This window comes from Cuculus canorus, chromosome 11, assembly GCF_017976375.1.
Source record: "Cuculus canorus isolate bCucCan1 chromosome 11, bCucCan1.pri, whole genome shotgun sequence".
In the NCBI taxonomy this organism is placed as follows: Eukaryota; Metazoa; Chordata; class Aves; order Cuculiformes; family Cuculidae; genus Cuculus; species Cuculus canorus.
In genome coordinates this window covers 20,940,160-20,960,475 of record NC_071411.1, presented here as the reverse complement: position 1 = coordinate 20,960,475, position 20,316 = coordinate 20,940,160, and the positions used below count along the sequence as shown (strand labels likewise).

Sequence of the window (20,316 nt, the reverse complement as noted above, 5' to 3'; positions counted from 1 at the left end):
TTTTGATATTGCCCAGGTGATCCATTTATTCCGTGCAGTAATGGAAGCAACAGGAATCTCTGCAGAGAAAATTGGTTTGGGGAAACGAATAGTACACTGGTGGTGCAGATTATCGATGTTGGTAGGTTATTAATGCTGGTAGGACTTAGGAGAACTGAATGCTTACTGTGACAAGCTGCCCCTGCTGAAGCCCGTGGGAGTTCTTCCAGTCATTTCAGTGCGATCAAAGTCTCTGTATTTAATTCTTTTAGATTGCATTTAGGATAATGATTTGGGCATCTTATGTCTAGGTCTTTTCATATAGTGGCATCAAGTGTCATACTGCAGAAGTACCTTGCTGAGTAGGCTTTGTAATGCTAGGGGAAAATGCAACCCCAGTGTTCCTAGCTCTGTCCTACTTACTATATTTTTCTTACAAAGGAAAGCCTTTTTTTCTAAGTTAAAAGCTAAGACTAAATATCCTGTGTAGTTACCAACTTTTCACTTTGTAGTAGTCAATCAATTGTAAAACATTTTCATTCATTTGGTTAAAATACAGATGTGGGCAGGCTCTATCCCGTGCCTATTCATCAGGCCAACTTCGTATTGTTTTAGGAATTCCTCAGGAAACTGAGGAGGACCGTGAACTAAAGATATATTGGTTCAGACAGCAGCTTGAGCAAGTGCTTACCATGTGCAACCATAGTCTGTTGTCTTGAATAAAACAGGAAGAACTCAGGTAAGTTTAGAGCCACATAGTGTTTTCTCCAGTTATTGTTGTATCTGAACATTTCAAAACAAAAACTATAAACAATCTGAGAACTGGTACCAAACACACACATAAAAATGCTCTGCGCTCTAAAAGCTTCATGACATTATCCTGTCTAAAATGAAAGTTTCAATGATGTTCAGCACAGAAAAGGGAGGAATGGCTATTAAATTACTAATGCATCTTTCACGTAAAAAGAAGCTGCTGCTTTTGGATGTGTTTGATACTAGGAAACCTAAGTGACCAAGCAGTGGACATCGGTTCTGAACCTGTATGGTTGCGGAGTTCAACCTGCACGCAGCAGCCGTGGGCTTTGCTGCGGCACCAGCAGTGGGGCCATCCAGATAGTGTGTATTTCCTGCGCAATTTGCTTTTGCTTATAGGTTTGATTTTTCAGTCTTAATATCCCTCAAAGCTGGGCTTTTGCAAAACAGCTTAAATGATGAACTATTTCACAGTCTAATAGATCGAGTCACCCTACCAGAGTGTTTCTCCCTTGATCTGGATTGATTATCATCCAGCCGGCACCTTTCTGAATACCTGTATAACTTAGTCTTCATTTTTCAATCAACCTGCACGCTGAGACCTGCAGAGATGGCTTTTAAGAACAGAAAAGTCAGACCAAAATTACAAGATACTCTCTGCCTCATAGACCAGAGGTGATTGAGCTGCTTGACTCCGCAAAGGATTGGAAAGCTGTGTTATGAGACTGTTTATGGAACAGTTTTTATTTTCTTAGCAGGCATTTATCTGTGTGAGGTATTGATTGCTCTTAGAAGCTTTTGTCTGTGATGTGTAATTTCACAATACAAAAGCAACTTTTAAAGCTACTATTTCATAAGTGCTTTATATTTGGTATCTGGTAAAAATGAGGGAGTATTGGAATAATTACAAAGCCTCACTGAAGCAAGGGAAGATACTTTTAGCCTGTCTTCACTGCAGTAGCAAAACCAGTGGTCTTAAATCTGTACTTCTGTGAATTATTTTAATTTGTGGAAAAGTTATTTAACATGCAGAGTCAGCAGATACTAAGTAATTTGGTTTATGTCTTGCAGTGTTTTGGGGGGGGGTTTCAAGGTCTGGATGCTTCAAATCAGGTCTTCATTGTGAAGTGGGGTTATTTTGCTGCTGTGGCTGATCATGCCATGGGCCCGTGAGTTACAGGATCAAGCTCACAGCAAAGGTTTGATGAACGATATAAACAAAGCTGTTTAGAAGTTGCCTCATTAGGCCGGATTCTGGTTAGTTGGCTCTTTCTGCTCCGCAGGGCAACGCCACATCGAGCGTGTGCTTAGGCAGGTGTAGCTTTCTTAAAGTGAGTACTGCACCTGTTGGTGCGGTATCCAAGCAGGAGAGGCTGATTATGTGGTGGAATGGAGAATGTGGGGGCTTTTCACTTGCCATGAGGTGTTGTTTCCCACTGCGCTACTATAGCACTAACACACGGTGACGTGACTCTGGGGCTGTGGCTACTCTGCCAGTCAGAATCATAGAACAGTTTGGGTTGAAAAGGACCTTAAAGCCCATCCAGTTCCAACCCCCCTGCCATGGGCAGGGACACCTTCCACTGGCTCAGGCTGCCCAAAGCCCATCCAACCTGGCCTGGAACACCTCCAGGGATGGGGCAGCCACCACTGCTCTGGGCAACCTGGGCCAGGGCCTCACCACTCTCATGGTGAAGAAATTCCTCCTTATGTCCAGTCTAAATCTGCCCCTCTCCAGTCCAGACCCATTGCCCCTCGTCCTGTCACTCCAAGCCTTTGTGAACAGCCCCTCCCCGGCTTTCCTATAGCCCCGTCAGGTACAATCCTACCAATTATCATCAATTTTACTTTTGTCGGGATGGAAGGTCAAGCTGAATAGGTAAAGCTAAGTGCACATCTGCTGGATAAAATTCTTATCTTGGTTTCTAGGGTAGCAGGAACTTGCGTGGCACTAACATGTGGTGAACAGGAGGTTGTAAAGTTAACTATTTTGCAGGTGACTGACCAAAGGGGAGCACCTCAGGCTGTTTTGACGCAAAAGGTAGTAATTTGCAAGTTTGGACCAAAGTTCATTAGAATAACTTCTGCGTTACTAGCTTTTCTTTGGTTTTTTTGGTTTTTTTTTCACGTTGCAAAGTTACATAATTTAGCAGCATCTTTGACAGTTTGTGCTTCTCTTCAGCCTGGGGACTTTCACAGGTGATGCTGTGATGGGCAGTGTTTGACTGGCCACCTGCTGGCTCTGATGCTGGAAATATTACAACTGGCCACAGAACAGCTATGGACTGATCACTTGACCATGGCTAACGAGCTGTGCCCTCATCACTGTGTTCTGGTATATATTTAACTTAATAATGGGAGCAGATGGTCATTGTGTTGATTCATGAAGCAAGGGAGGAAGCTTGGCTCTCTCGATGACATAAGACCTGAATGTGGAGCACTGGAAGAGGACAAGAAGCAGGGACAGGGAGGGAAAAAAGCAAATTTTTGTTGTGTGTGGGTTTTTTGTTTGCTTCGTGAGGCCGGCACGGGGGTAGTTGTTGGTGTGTTTGTTCGGTTTGGTATTTTTTACAAAAGACTACTGTGGACAGGGATGATTTAAAAGCAAATTGAGGTGACTCATCGAGGCTGTACATATGGTCACTTCCCTGGAGACAGAGACAGTGCACGAGCATGCTGCTGCTCAAATACTTGCACCACTGACAGTGCTAAAAAGGGAGAGGGATGTGGTGGAAGGGCAGTAGTTTGTAGACTTGGAAAGCTTCGCACTCTGCTGTTGCTTGTAATGATGACAACTCTTTGGAGGAAACTTTGAAGGGAAAAGCTAATATTTAAGTAATAATTGTTTGGTATTTTTTTCTTTGCAAAGAACAACTTTGGTTAATTGTCTCCCCGTTTAATAGGCTATAACTGGAGATTTAAACAAGAAGCTCATTTTATGAAATATTCAGCAGTTATTGTTGTTCACTAAATTGGGAAGTTCACAGAATCCCAACCTGATCAGCTCAAAGGAACAGCTTGATTTGGTTATTCAATTTGTAATTTCCACATGAGAAATATGCAGCAGAACATTCTCTTGAGCAAGAGCTTAATCGTATGCTTTGGTTCCTGTTTCTCCTAGCTGCTGATTAGCTTTACTGTCTTATCAGTTTATGTCATAGTATGTGACTATAAATTGACTTTGCAGTGAAGAGGGAATACGGTTTGTCTTCACAGATGCTGCTGTTACCATGGAGATACAAGGACCAATGGCCTTTTCTTGGTTTGGACTGTACTACTGTGTTCACACAGAGATGGTGCATTCACAAATGCAACATTTGGTGCTTTTATATTTCAGTCTAAATAGCAAATGAGAAAGCATATTGTTTTTTCTTGGTGCTGAAGTTTCATAATAAATACAGATTTGGGACTTTCTCTGGAAGCAGAAAGCAAACCCACCAGGAATGTGAAAACAGTGTGGCTGCTCTATGCTCGCTAAACCTCCTCTCTGGGAAAAACCTTTTGGCTTAGCAAAATATAACCCTGTAGAGCCTTTGGGTTTATCTGATGCAGTGTTTGATGCTGGTTACATCACCAGCTTACTTATCTGTGATGTTCCACCGTGGCTGATCTTGAATGAGCAGGCAAAAGCTGTGAATCTGATTTTATTTTTTTTTCCTTAAGAAAGAGCTTTTCTACCTCAGATTGCGTGAAAGAAAAATATAAATACCAAATCCACAACATATTCAAGGATGGCTTGCAGAAGGTGTTATTTGTGAGTACCTTTTCCTTCTTCATCTGTCATCACGTCTCTGATATCTGTGTTGAGGATTCCAGAAGTGGGAGTAGTGATCAGTTTATTGTTTGGTAGGTTTCTTTCTGTGAACCATTTTTAGGGTGTTACCTTTTTAGCAAATGAATGATCTGTTTTGTAGAAATGCATAGATGATTACTGTGTTTATGCATATGGGTATTTAAGAAAATAACCTAATAAAGTGAATAAGCCTATGTTCAGCAGTGAATAAAATAACAACCTACCCCCCCTTTGCATACAAGAAGGATGCTAAGAATTCTGCCTATGATGAGTCAAAAATCTCTCTTCCATTTTGTCTGAATGCTTTGTCATATTAAAGTATAATCAGTCTTTTAAATACATAAACAGTAGTACAAGGATATGGACTGCAGCCTTAAGCAATACAATATCTATAAGGCAAAATATCATTGTAAGTTTGTTGTTGTTGTGTATATGTTTCATCAAACCTGGAGATGCATTAATTGTTTATCATTTACCTGAACAGTTTCTCAAATGCTATAGTCAGCACAGCAGGAGTTTAATATTTCATTCGTTTAATGCAGTGCAGCAGCTCTTCACCTGAGTTGTCTTGTTTGGCAGAAGAGCAAAGTGCTTTTCCACTTGTAGCCAAAGGAAGGACAACACTGAAGTTTGTGTACTGTTTGTGGTGTCTGCATCAGGGTATAGATGGAAACCACACCGGGTGCTTTTATTCAGCTGAATTCTCGTGGTTCCACATGACCCTCACTGGGCGCTTTCTCTTAAATCGTGCTGCAATGTTGTTCCACTTCAGGGAAAAAATCAGAACAAAATAGACTCGAGTGTGCAGTTAAATTGTCCTCCGCCACCCACCCTCGCTGCCATCAGCGATGCACTTCTAATTCAGTGTTTGGAAATGGCTGTACCTGCTATTTGTGTTTCTGAACTCTGGTTAACGAGCCTCTCCCTCCAGAGTTCCATGTAGGTTTGCCAGAGCATCGTTCATTAAGCAGATGCAATTCTCATCTGTAGCCTTTTCCAGTTATTTCAATAGTGCCTCTTTTTAATACGAGGGTCCTAATTAGAGCGAAACTGCTTCACGTTCAGGAGCAGTGTCCACACGCAGGCATAGTAAGCGCAGCCATTCAAGAATAAACTACTCAAAATGAATACTGGGAGAGCATTGCAATCTGTTCTTCAGGTTTCTTTAGCCATTTGTTCGACATTGATGGTATAAATGGTTAAGTGGAAATGTTTGAAAGTCAAAATGAATTTGGAAGTGTACATGGGAAGTTGAAATAAGAAAAGGGAACTTGGAAAACAGGTTGTAGCCTTCCATGTATACATGGATCAGCTGAAAATATAACGGTGTCTGTTTGTAGAAAGGAGAAGTAGTAATGTTTGTGTTAGACTCCATTTTAACTGGAGTTCTGGGACTCGAGGATTTTATAATTCTGAGCAGGAGACAGAATTTGTTATAGTGCTCATTGTGTGGTGTTAAAAGAATGTTTAATCTTTGTAGGTTCCTGTCATTAACGGGGGTGGACAGGGGAGGGGGGCTTCTCTATAGAACCATGTACAGCGTTTCTCTGTTACTGCTTGCATGTCTGGCATCTTTTACCTCCTTCAGCACGTTGCTGTAGCAAACAAGATAAGAACTATGACTTCTGTTATTCCATATTTTTATCTCCTGCTTAAGAAAGTTGATGATGATCGTTGAAAAGAAGGAAAACGTAAGCCTGGTGGCTTTTTTCAAACTAACTCCATAGAACATTCATATACATATATTCAAAATCCTCATGTTTTTTCCAACGGATCTGTTCCGAATACTGAAAACGTATGTTAAACAGTTAACTATACCGTGTCTTTAATGCATGACTAGGTTTTGAGATGAAAACTTAAATACTATGAATCTGTAAATGTCCTAATAATATATGTGCTAAGGACTTGTGCTTTTTAGAAAGCTTATCTTTCTTACATCTTAAGAATCCAAGGCAAAAAGCTAGATTGTTGCTGTTGTAAAAAAAAAGCTAAACAATGTCAAACTACTAGGATTAGCAAAAGAGTTTTTTCAGACGCTACACTGAACAGATGTCCTTGTACCATTGTTTGAAGTAATAGGATTTGCCTTGCTCCAAGTCTCTCCTGCTGTATCTGTGTAATTTCATTCTTTGCACAGTACTATTTTTCCTCTTTCACGAGCTTCAAATCCAGCATGTATGGATGTCGCTATTTGAACTGGGTTTTGCTATGATTATTGATTGGTGAAATCGTAGATGTGGTTGTATTTTGAGTTGTAGTTTCTTGGGAGATTTTGAGGCCTAATTAAACAACATGGGAAATATAGAAAAGAGGCAGTGAACCTGTCAACTTTCTGATTTAATCTAAAAGATCTTTTCCTCCTGTCATACGCAGCTTCAGGTCTCTGCTCTTTTTCATTTCTGGTTTTGGACTGTGTGTGGGTTTTTCTACAGATTTTGGAAGTGACTGGTAAGCACAAATGATACAAATGCCTTTATGTACACTGTAAATTATTGTACATCACCCTTCAGAAGAGATGGGTTTGTGGTAAGACTTAATTAAAAGAGAAATAAATGTTCCTAAGTGTAAGTGCCTACATAGTAACAATCTTAATTAAATTCACTCTAGTTACAGCTAACCCAGCATTAGAGGATGCAAACTGCATGTTGACTAGGATGCCAGAGAATCACTTCTTGCCTATTCATACATGCTAGTACTTCGTTTTCATGAAACTAAAGAAGTTCATAGTAATTATTTTTAAAATCATTATCTATACTGTTAGTAAGCATTGTAGGATGCATCTGGTTTAGTATGCTGTGATGGTACTGGTTTTATTCTCCCAAGAGTCAGTAATAAAATATTTTAGGGCCCTTTTGATGGAGGTCAGTGAAAGCGCACCTAATCAGCCTTCTGAAATCTCCAGCTGGGGACACTTGAGCTGGAAATACATAAAGGAGGTAGTACTATTCCAAACAAGAACCTGTCAGTTGGCAGTTCTTCTGCAACCTGTACTCATGCTGGTATTTCAGCATTTTGATGATAAGCAAATTTTATGTATTCTTGAGCAAAATTCAGTGATCTGCACTCCAGCCTGTATGTGCCAGTCTCCTACAGCTATGGATTTTATTGAACATCCTTGATATCTAGTGAAACTATCTCAGATTTTTACTAAGAAAATCCTATCCTATTATGTTTTTAACCGGGTTATATGACTGCTGCGTGGGTGGGGGACAGTGATGAGAGGAGAGAGATGCCAGTGTAGCAGGACTAGAACAAATGGTTATACTACTTTAATACCTGGGGGGGGGTTCTTGACTTTCAGAGTACAATGTAAGGTAATCATATTGCTTAATTGCCATAAGTTGTCTTGTTACCCTCCCATAATTTGGTGTCCAAGAAGCTGTGTATGGAAAGCCATCTTGTTGAAAGGAAATTACAGGAATAAAGGTATTAATTGTAGTCTTCTATAGTGTATGAGGATGTCTACCAAGTACACGTGGACTGTTAGGTTTTTACATAGAAAATAGAAAAGTTTTTTCAGTGCTACTTCAGAAGCCAAAACCATCCTGTCCCGTGTACTTTGGGTGGAGATCCAAACAGTGAAAGGAATATCTTGGGTGTCAGAACAGTAGGGATTTGTCCTTGCACATGCAGCTGGCTCATCTGCTAAATCCTCTTTTAGCAGATGTGTCTCTGTTTCTCTGCTGGGGTGAGTTTCCAAAAAGCAAGTTGTCTTGTGGGTGCCGTCAGAGTGTTGGTTCTGAGAGCCTTTCTAGCATGCTAATAAGCAGACTTTTAGCTGGAGTCAATATGAGTCTGTATTATTGTGACTTTCATTGCTTGACACCTCTCTGGAGATCAGTTTGATTGTATTTCAAATTTTCTTTCTCCTTACAGAAATGATTAGATTTAGTAAACAATAATAGGGCAGTCCTTACTGGTGTTTAACTAGAGTCTTCTCTAATCTCAGCCAGCCATAACTCTGCATGAGTGCGAGAAAGAATATTTTCAGCTCATAAAACAGTATTATTCTTCTTCAGGATAAAATACTGAGAAATGGAAGTATTCTCTTTATTAGCCTATAGGCATGAATCCAGTCAAACAAATCATTCTTGGCTACCTCAGCTGACGTTGAAGTGAACGTGCTGATATAGGGGATGATCTTGTCTAGCACTTCTGCTGTTTACAGGCTAATTTTAAAAACGATCTGTGTTACCTAGCGCCGGGGATCCGGCGAGTGCCTGAGGCAGTGTAGGAGCCTGGGCTGGTATCGAATTTTTTTAGTATTGCTTGCACATACTCATTGGAACAAACACCTCATGGAAAAATGTAGCAGAAGAAAAGGGAGAAGGCAGATGGAGGTGAGCAGATTGCCATTTCTAACAAAGAAGGGGAATAGTGTGTGAAGTAGTATGGCTGAGGAAAAATGCAGCATTTCAAATGAACAAACGTACTTGGTAAACTCTTATCATCAGCCACATCATTGACTTTATAAAAAAAAAAGACATTTCTTCCAGCTGTGGTCCTGTAGTGGTACACTTTTACTGAGCATCTAGGAGACAACAGTTTCTCGTTCTCTTCTGTCTGAAAGCTGATAATCTTGCTAGGAGGAAATTCAAAGACAGGGGTGTTCAATACTCATAGAATCATAGAATAGTTGGGGTTGGAAGGGACCTTAAAGCCCATCCAGTTCCAGCCCCGTGCAGTGGGCAGGGACACCTCCCACTGGCTCAGGCTGCCCAAGGCCCATCCAACCTGGCCTGGAACACCTCCAGGGATGGGGCAGCCACAGCTTCCCTGGGCCACTGTCTCACCACTCTCATCGTGAAGAAATTCCTCCTAATGTCTAGTCTAAATCTGCCCCTCTCCAGTTTATACCCATAATATATAATTCTGTCAGCCTGCTCGTAGGTTTGTACGCGCTTAAAATTAAACAGTAGCAAAATAAAAACATCCTGACTTGTAGTAAGTACCGTAGGCTGTTGAGGGGTAGGAGGACAACCTTCTCCAGGCACACAACATGTTGCTGGAGGGAAGGGGTTCATGTTCCAGCCGTTAGCACCGCAGTGCTGCCCTGCTGCCAGGAGCAGGAGGATGGGTACCATCCTTCTGACGAGGACATTCTGATAACAGTAAGAGGATAGCCTTTTAAAGCAGAAGTAATTCCAAGTCAATAGCCTGTTATTTTGTTCTCCCAGGTTGTTTTAAAACCAATACTGAGAAAATTGCCTGCTGTGTTTGGGAGGTTTGTTGTGATTGTAAAGTAAATGAAAAAAAAATATGGTGGTGGCGTGGAGATGATCAGTAATCCTTTTTTTAGTATTTGTATGTCTGAACAAGTGTCTAGTACTGGAAGGATAAAAAGAGTGGCCATTGCTGATGGATATGTAAGTGTTGTTAAAATGAGTGGTTTCTAATGGCAAACATAATGCAATTTATATAGAAACAAGAGGGACAGTTAAACTTATTTTGGGTTTGCGTACTACTTTGCAGCTGGATTGTTATCGTTATGTTGGTGTCCTGAGGGAAACACGATTTCAAGATGGGATTAGTTTTGGTTCTGGTTTTATTGTTTGAATAATCTGTTCTCAAAATAACTTGTTTAAAAGAAAATTGATAGAGGTTTCCTGTCCGTGAGGACCTGGGGGAGCTGGAAGAAACTTGGCCTGGAGGCAGGAAATTGCAAAGCTCCAGTGTCCACTGGGATGTTGCAGTAGTGTTTCAGTAACTGAAGTTGCTGGAAGAAGCATCTGTCGCTTGAGTTGTTTGTCTTGTGTCAGCGCCGAAATAGCTGTGCTCTGTTTATATCTTAAATCATCTTTTGAAGATCACAGATTAGAAATGTAGAAACTAAACTTAATAGGGCCAAGTATCTCTGAAACTGTGAACAGGGGAAGTGATTGCTTCTCCAAATTATTTAAATCTATGTCTTCTGATGTCTTTAGGTGTTGCAACTTAGCAAGTCAGTTCTATTTTGAATGCAAATTTGTGTTGAAAGCTGATTGAAAGATCTAGCTGTACGGTTTAAAAAAAAGACATCTGACTCTTGAACTTTTTCTGATACGTTCCAGAGAAGTAAATGAACAAAGTGATGTTTCAGCAGGTGATTGAAGGTGCAAAATGCCACATACAGACCTTAGATTGCGCCAGCAGAAGGTAGATTTGCTTTGGGTAAAATTAACAAGCTGTGACGGAGGCTGTAAAGGCTAAGCCTGATCTTTTATCAGGCTGACGGGGCATCAGTCAGGGTGGTATAGAGCAACCGAGGCTCTGGGGCAAGATAGACCTGAATCTTAAAATCTGGAGCAGAGTCCAAACTGCGTGTTTGCTACTGGACTAGTTGGACAAAGAGCCTATCTTTGAACACCCTAGGAAATGCCCAAAATCTAACCATCTAACCATCTAACCTTAAGTATTGAACGTACATCTTTGACATCTGCAATGGTCTTGTTGGAACACAGCAATGATACGTGGTGACTGCATTACACGCCAGCCGCTGAGCGTTGTCTTTTGCTTTATTTGCTCTGTACCTGCACTTATGACACGCGGAGTGCCAGTGTAGCAATTACTTGGCAAACCTTTGGCATTTCTTATTTGCTATCGAGATAATTGGACTTCTGCATTTCTACTGCACTTTCAAAAAGAAACTCAAAGCAATTGAGCTCCGAACCAGTCTTGTGCAATAGGTGAGTATTAACCTTAACTGCCAATGAGCAAGCTGTGAATATACGGAGAACTTTCTTCATTATTATTTATATTTTAATGGAACCCAGGAAAGTCGGAGCAGGACAGATTTCTGGAACCTTGTGGGAAGATTCTCTTTGAAATAGCCAGGAGCAAGGTCTGTTCAAAATGCTTTATTGAGCAAAACTGAATCCAGACAGTTTCATGTGTTTACTGGTTTATTCTCCAAAGAAAGAGGTACTATTGATGAGGATAGAGATTTGTGTAGAAAAAAAATGGGTGGTGGGAAGGGAATCTGGGATACCCTCATACTAATTTCCTCCTTTTGCTTCTACTGAAAAAAACTAGGTATTTACAAAGCAGGAAGCAGCGATTCCATCAGTGTGCTCGGTTTCCCCACCCAATGTGAGACTGTCGTGCAATGCACACTTACAGTTTACCACCCTGGTGCTGTGAATGGTGTGGAGCAGCTTGTGTGAATATCGTATGTGGTTCTTGTCAGAAAATACAGCTTTTGCGTGTTCTAACTGCTTTTATCATGGTCCATCACTGTTTTCAGTAACACTGTCCATCTTTCTTTGGAATTGTTCTGGTCATCTTTCCAAGTGGTTTGAAGGTGGCACCCATGAGTAACCGTGCACTGCGAGGCGTTAGCAGGGTATGTCCCATGATGATCTTTAAGGTCCCTTCCAACCCAAACTATGCTATGGCAATCTGCCTTGGGTCTGAATTTTATTGCACTTCTGTTTTCAAAGCTCCAGTACTGGACAGGAGTTACCATCAGAAAAAAACCCAACTCCTCTTGGCCATGCAGTTGCTGGCACACCGTTGGCAACGGCAACCAGACCAGGCTGACCTTGTTTTCTTAAAACAAGGCTCAGTAACTGATTCGTTTCTGAACAAAGACTGACTTTTTTTTTGTTTAACCACTCTGTTTGATCTTATAAGAAAGTGACCTCACAGGATTCAAGTTAAGCCTCAGGGATGCAGAAGAATCAAATCAATCTTCTCAAACCTTTGTCAAGATGCCAGGCAGTAGGTGGGGGCGGGCAGAAAGGTGCATGTGCTTATACATACACACATTCTCTAGTTAATAGTCAGTTTGGACTCAAACCTTAAATGAAGATTTTTCAATTTACTGGCTACTCCTTCCCTGTGCACGCACTGTAAGAGCTAGGAAATATTGATTAATTTTTTAATGATTTCCTAGAAGAATGCCGTGTCTTAAAAAATTGATGAGGTGGTTTTATCATGGAGGACTTACTGTGCTAAAGCTTGTTTAATGTTTCCTGGCACAAACATTAAAAATGGTGAGAAGCGGACTGTGTGTTGCTTGAAGATTTTCTAAGCTTTACTTCAGATGCAGTATCTTGTCTTGCGGCTCTTCTGTATTTTTCATGAAATAATACAAACATAATGATCTGGGTGCAGAATATCTTTCTGTGTTGTAAAGCCTTTCTTATTTTTCCATGCTTTGAACAACTGACATAATTAAATTAGTATTGCACATTTACGAATATTGTTTCAAACTGGGGTGAAACTCAGATTCGTTCACATTTATAAGTGGCATATTGCAATACATTTATAATTGCTGGGCCTGAAGAAAGCTTATGTTCATATTCATCACATTGTTCCTCCTCATGCTTAAGCGCTGTGTTTGTAATTCCATTAACAAACAAACAGCTTGACTGGTGCAGAGTAACGTGCAAGTCTGAAGCTTCATTTCCATAGGAATTTAACCCTCACTGTTTAGCTTTTGCCTCTGTTCCGCATGACAAGGCAAACCCAAAATCTTAAATTGGCATTTTATCTTAATTTCACAACAAAACTTTGATTCTTCATTGCAACAGTTCATCACTGCCATTCTCAACGTGCATATTTAAACCAGGGGACTATTTCCCTTTCTATTGCCTGGGATGCAGAATTGACAGCCGTACATCAAATTTCATTCAAAGCTATCATGAGTTTCAAATAATCCTATTAGCACCTGCTTTTCCCTAACAACAACAACAAAAAAAGAGCCCCTTTCTAAACACTCGGTGTTTGACTTTGTGTTTTTCCTTGTGTCGTAGGTCTTTAAATACTCTGCACCAGTTTTGCTGTCCAGCTCCATTGTACCATACCCAGCTAGCTGTCCCTGCCACACACTCAGAGTACAGGTAAGAGTAGATATGGTCCGGCCACTTCTTCTTTTCGGAGAGAAATCTAATGTTACAGTTTGACGTAAGACAAGGGATAGGACTTTAAGTTTTAAAAGAAAACAAAAAAAGAATTAGAGAACCATATCAAACATCTGTAACATCTTCTAGGATAGTCGTGTTCGCTTCTCTCAGGTGCTCGACTTGCACAGCGAGATGAGTTTGTGCTGTAAGCAGCACAGCCCTCGAGACTCCTCGGAAGGTAGGAGGATGTAGGATTAAGTTCTCACGTAAGGAACAGATTGAAATGTTTATTTAGTTTATGTAGGATATTGATGTTGTTCTGAGCAACACTTCTTTGAACTCCTGAATATTCCATGACAGTACGTGAGGAAAGCCAGGCACTGTGGCACTCTGAAGGTGAAAGGCATGGACTCGCTGAAGGCTCAGCCCTGCCTTTTGATTTTAATAGAAGTAAGGGTTTTTTAAACAGATGCAGGCCCTTGATGGCAAGCAAAATCTGCCCTGAATATATAAAAATACATATATATTACAGCTCATAAAGCTTTGTTTAACATAGATGTCTTCACTATGTGTTTTCCAAGTTCTCTTTGATCAATAGTTGCGAATCTTAGTACAATTCATTAGCAGTGCCAGTGTTTATTTTAACAGTCATCTTATAGAAGCATCAAAGGACAGCTAATCTAAGCAATTAGAGATATGAAAACTGTTAAGAAATTGTGCATGTCATGAAAAAATTGTCTTTAATTTTTACTTTTACTATTAGTGTTTAACTTGGTGATAATTGCCAGCTCATGAATAATATCAATATCAAAATATTGGAAGTCTGGTGCTGAAAAATCAAATCACTTTGCAGTGGTAATAAGGAAAGACAAAACCAGGCAATGAATCCTAAATCTGTAAATGCATAAACATATTTCTGATTTGAGTCTTTCATCTCTTAGTTATCTCCAACCATGCATGTTTGGATCCATCTTGTTGTTTGACATTGCAGCATCTGTTTGTACGTTTGGGGTTTTTTTCTCCCATCAGAGCTCTCATTTTATTTGGTGGTAGTGAATCCGTAGTTGAGCTGTACAACAACACAGTATTCCTGCAGTGAGGAGCAGTGCCTGAACACTGTTAGATTCTCCACTTGCTTTTTAATGAAGCTTTTGGTTTTCCTTTGCCCTTAGTGCATAATACTTTAATTTTAAGGACTTTTTGAAGATCTTCCTGTAGGGATATTGATGGCAATAACAGTTGTTTCTTGAATACTTCAGTATCTTGCTCCACATAGGTTATTATTTTTATCAGTAGTATTTCTCCTGGAATTGAAACTGATAGCAGCGTGGCTTTGTGCTTTAAAAAATCCCAAACTTTAGCCTTTCTTTGGGTTTTTGTCTTCACAGTAAAAAAATAAATGCCCTAAGTGTGGCTAGAGAAGTGAAGCATGTCCAGTTTAAAGTGTCAGTATATAAAACAACATGCAGATTTGGATAATGCCCAAGCATAGGCCATAAGACCTTCAGCTTTTGTTAGGGATTAGGATGTGTGAAGGAATTCGTTACTGACCTCATTTACTCTAAAGGACGTTTAGGTCTCAAACTCTTCAACTCTGTTTAGATATAAAGCCATAACTCAACTAGAATTGATGGAGATACGGGAACTTCCAACAATTCATAATGTAGTGGTGTTCACCTCACAGTAATGAAGAAAAGCATGTGTTGGTCACCAGCTGCCAGGAGACAATGTGCTCTACACCACGCTCACCCCCTTTCCTGGCTAACCAGCCTACGTCCACCAGCAGCATGTGGTCGGTGCTAAGCTCTTTTTGGTTTCTGAGGGATTAGGCAAAGGACTTAAGGATTAGATATGGCCTTGTTCTCCTCATACCTCTCTCCCACAGCCCAACACACCAGTTACTGGGGTGTAAGATGAGCTTTTGCAGAAGATGTTAATCATAGAATCATAGAATCACCAGGTTGGAAGGGACCCACTGGGTCATCGAGTCCAACCATTCCCAACACTCCCTAAACCATGCTCCTCAGCACCTCATCCACCCGTCCCTTAAACCCCTCCAGGGAAGGTGACTCCACCCCCTCCCCGGGCAGCCTCTGCTGGTGCCCAATGACCCTTTCCGTGAAAAATTTTTTTGAGTGAACCAGCAGCGTGGTCTATTGCAAAGGCAGCCAACTATATCCAGGTCTCCATGAGCAAGAGTGGCCAGCAGGCTGAAGGAGACACATCCTTTGTTCTATCAGCACTTGTGAACCTCCTCTGGAGCATGTCTGGCTTCATGAAAAACATCAGGATGCCGGAGCAAGTCCAGGAAAGGTGTCTGGGGGCCAGAGCACACGAGAAGTGAGGAGAGGCTGAGGAAACAGGACCTATTCAGCCTGGAGAAAAGTCTCAGGGCTGGTCTTGTCTTCAGCCCCATTCAAGGAGAGTATTGAAAAGGTGCAACCAGCCTCCTCTAGGAGAGAACAGGACAGGACAAGAGGCAACAAAAGCTGATTGCAGTAAGGAAAATTCCAGTTCCAGGGGAGAGAGGGCAATTCCACCATAAGCATCGTTGAAGGTAGCTCTGGTGGTATCTCTGTCTTCAGTTCAACTGGACACAGCCCTGAGCAACTTGACCTATTCAGCCCTACTTTGAGCCGGGGACTGCACTGTGTTCTGCAGTCCTGGAGCACTCTGTTCTTGCGAAGGAAAAAAGAGCTGCGAGTTTGTTCTGTAGACTTCAGTTTCAAATTATACAGCGATGTGAGTGCCATCCCAGGTCGTATCCTACACCCAAAAGTGGAGGTGTGTTCGTGCCAGGCTGTTGCTCTTCCGCATGTCAGGAATTTGTTCAGTTGACCCATGAGTTAAATTTCTGAAGCTGTTGTATCCAAACTGATTTTTTTAACTGGACATCACAACATCTTTAATCTGTAGTCGAGTTCAGTTTTGCACCTGTTTTGTTAAATGGCCTCTGTATGGGAGTCCTGTTGCTGTGAGTAAAATGCAGCTACTCCAGCACTGTCGAGACTGGGCTTTACATTTTCACATATATTCGATAGTATTAAATTTAGCTTTTACTCTTCCCGTTTATCAATTTATAAATAGAAATCATTAGAAGCAAAACTAACAGAAATGAATGCTTCATTCTAACTTCAGTTTTGAGGTTTTATTTAGAAAATACACAGTGGGATTAATTTTGTAGCCCAGAATTAAAAATTAAATTTGTTCTGAAAGAAGCAATTAGTGAATGCACTACAGTGAGCTCGGGAGCATTTCTGATTTGCTGTTAGCTAATTGCTGGCTGTTTTATTCACTCCAGCAGTTTCGTTTCTAGTCAAGATGATCTTTGGCATCTGTTTTGAATTGTTAATAGGGAAATAATGCATTTTTAATAACTGCAGCTATTGCAGTAATCCCTTGCTCATTTTACAGTGTTCAAAATAGACAGAAATAATACAAGTTATCTTGCATTCTCTTATTGTAAGAAAAGTCTTAGGAAGCCTAAGCAGATCATGTACTTCTGGCTAGTTGCAGTCAGCCCACGGATGCCTCCTGCACTTGCCCATTTTGATTTATTTTTGTTTGGAAGTTAAAAAAAAAACACCGAAACCACCAAACCAACCCAGTTACATCTGTAGTTTGGCTTCTTTGAGTCCCTTCCTGCCTCTCAAAGGAGAGCCTTAAAAATTATGTACTTTAGTCCGACGCTGCGCATTCTGAGCGGTGCTCTGTGTTTGTTAGAGGTCATTTCAATACAGGGTTTATGCCTGGCGGGAAGGGCAAAGTGCAGGAGATGCTGGTACGCCCTGGAAAGGCTGCCAGAAGGTCCTGGATCATCTCAGCAAGAAGCTGAGCCTCTTGCTTGATGTGGCCCACGTTGTCCCCGTGGCCTTGCAGGCAGAAGAGGCGCAAAACGAAGCCCAGAGCTGGAACGACATACAGAGAAAGGCAGTTTAATCATGATTATTTATTATATATTTATCTATTCTGTATTTATTTTCTAAAGACATCGATGTAAAACACTTCGGGGTGTACTCCAGCCTCCCTGTACAGGAGCTAGCTGCCTTACGCTAACGCGCACACACTTCTGTGCCCTGCTAGGTGGACATCACTGAAACCTTCAATGACTGAGATGTTTACACCATTTTTGAGCAGGCAGCGTTCGTGCACAGCCTGAGGACAGTTCACCAGCCCAGCCCTGGAGAAGGCTTCCTGCTCAGCTGAAATCAGGAGGCTGTTTTGTTTCGTTTTTAACGCCCTGTAGCTGTGAGCTATTCGGGCTTTGGTGTGAGGAGTGTTACAGCAGAAATGGATGTAGGAATGGCTCCACGCAGGAAGATACAGTGTTAGAAGAGCGCCCATGCTTGGGAAAATAGCCTTATTCATGTCTATATTCTTTGTATGGATATGTAATAGGCTGATAGATACAACTGTGGACAGATTTGCTTACCACTAATATCAAAGCATGATGTGTTTATTCATAGTTATGATTTCCTTGTTCTGATTTGCATGAAATGTTGGCTGTCGCTCATTCCTTTCTCCATCCACTTCACATTCCATCCTCTTAATATTAAACTAGATACCCTTATCATGTCCGAAGACTGTTTTCAAAATCTCGAAGCTAGAGACTTTTCTTTTCTTTTTTTTTTTTCTTTTCCCCAGTGATACCTGTGAAAACAAAAAGATAATGCAAAGGATGTTATAGTACCAAAGAAATCCCATCATTTTCTTGCAGTCTCTACCTGCTTAATGTTTAATCACCACCTCTGGGAGGTAAAGACATTATTCTGAAAATACTGTGCTTATGTGAAATTTTAATGCGGAATCTTTGTTTCACCAGGTAATCTTGGCTTACATGCAACAAACCTCTGTATGGAAGATGATAGAAGGATTGATCATGCTATTTCTTTTTGTCTGAGCCGCTGGTAGGCATTGTAGCTGTTTTGTTACCATAACTGGTTAACACAGAAGCTTAACCTCCAACAAAGTCCAGCTGGCAGATGCTTCTATATTGTGTTAGAAAGGTTTGGGTTCTCCTAAGTTTTTTTGAAGAAAATTCTTGCACGCTGGGCACAGGCAGGGAAAAACTGGGAATCTTGTGCTTAAATGCCCCAAAGTGAAAAATACCTCTATACAGATCAGTTTGGTTCTTTGCAACTCTCCATTTGCTTTTTCCCCTGATGAACACTGGACCGCTTGCAAGGCTTTAGAGCAAATATTTCACGTCCTTCATACGAGTGTCTGTAAAGAAACCTCACAAGACACAGCAGACTCCTCAGTCTTGTGGTACTTCCCCAGTTAAATACTAGTCACAGGTGAAGCCGTAGCTGCACAAACTGAACTTTAGAATCCTCTGTACTGTTGATATGACTATCTATTGAACTTTCCTGCCCCCAAAAATGTAGTATAGGAATCTTTTATTTCTAACAGAATAACAATTGCCTACCTATATAACTTAGCACATTTAAGCACTGTAGCCTCCAATATATGCAGAGATTTAAAATCGTGACAATATTTTTTCAAATTGAGGAAAGGAGTGAAAGGAAGAGAGCTCAGAGCAGCCAGCAGATTGCAACCAAGATGCAATATGCCAGTGAATAAAGCAAAACAGATCCAAGCTCTGACCAAAACATAGGCTCTGTGCAAAGTCAGTGTGAGGTTCGGGTGGTTATGTAAGGCATCTGTGTTCAAACCCTATGGCAAAGGAAAGCTGGCATAATTATAGTAATACTTGGAATTTTCCACTTGATGCCTACGTGATCTAGCAATGCAAAAATGGTGAATTGTGTTCGTACACGGCAAGCTGTTGGCAGAATAGCATGATATTTACTATTTGGTTTTGGATGTTCTTGTTTTTCTTCCTTCATTATGTTCCTTCCCATCCTCCTCCTTTAGCTTGCTATTTAGTTTAAAGGAAGTGACCACTCGTGGTTGTATTACTGATAAAGAAGTGACCTCGTACAAGCTTCCTGCTAAGCCGGCATCCCTTCCTCCACCCGCCATAAAGCACATTATAGCATTACAGATGTAGGTATTCCAAACTGCTTCTTTGATAGCCTTTGTGCCTTCTGGTTTGTAGCACCATTCATGATGCTGGCAACTGTGCATGGCAACAGAGTTCTTCCTTCTACTTGAAAAGAAGATGGGGGGAGGAGTAAAGGGCAGATCTGTTAATCATCAATATTTCTGTGTGTAAATCACTAGCAGAAGGGGAATGCATCCGTTCTGCATTTTTGGTGGAATATGGGCAGTGAAAATACCTGTGGAAAGTTTCTTTTAAAGGTGTTAAAAAGAAAGGGGTGTAGCCACAGTATACATATACAGGTTATATATATGACTTAATGTCATATTTCTTTTGGGAAGAACAGAAATTGTCCTTCAAAAGAGCTTTTGCCTCAGAGTTTAACTCTAAGCATTGGCCTGGGTTCATTTGTTTGTTCTTCATTGTGTTGAAAGTCTTGTCTCTGAGATTGAAATGGGTTAATCAGATGCTACATACAAACAAGTTTAACTATTTGTGGATTTAAAAGCAAAACCAAAAAAATCTCAAGCTTAATTTTCCTAATGCTGTTCCCTATGATTCTGTTCCTCTGTCTCTTTTCTTTCTTGCCCCCTCCTCTTCCTTGGCAGGGAAGATAATGTTCTGCACCAGTTCTGCTGTCCACCTTCGGGGTCTAGTAGTCCATCTTCAAGATAACAGAAGCTCGGGGTCGCTAAGTGTGCAGTCAGTGCCACATCTGTATAGCCCATCTCTCCTCTCCTCTCTTACTGGTGTGTATGGGACTGACGCTTGCATGGATGCCATAGGAGTCTGATTCATGTCAAGTTTGAGTTATTCAGAATGGTACAGCCGTAATTTTTTTGCCGTCGACGCCTGGTAATCTCCTCTCTAAGCTTTTCTACAGCTCTCTTCCTTCTGTCCAGTATTTAAAACACACACAAACTGTAAACAAATCCATAAAATGCAGTTTATTTACCACTAAA

General features: G+C 40.9%; 1 protein-coding gene across 5 annotated transcripts in view; it reads left to right on the top strand.

Moving 5' to 3' along the window:
* The window catches only part of LOC128853247 (IQ motif and SEC7 domain-containing protein 2-like), a 183,401-nt gene extending 163,085 nt beyond the window's left edge, over window positions 1-20,316 (top strand). The window contains exons 3-7 of one of the 5 annotated variants that reach the window (XR_008451631.1): window positions 11,537-11,593; window positions 13,261-13,347; window positions 17,995-18,105; window positions 19,228-19,359; window positions 19,963-20,316. Coding sequence is in view for 2 of the 5 variants with exons in the window: in XM_054076433.1 (XP_053932408.1) it covers window positions 11,537-11,593; window positions 13,261-13,347; window positions 19,963-20,029 (211 nt within the window). In the remaining 3 variants the exon portion in view is untranslated. The other 4 variants (XR_008451632.1, XR_008451630.1, XM_054076433.1 and 1 more) reach the window with 4 other exon arrangements.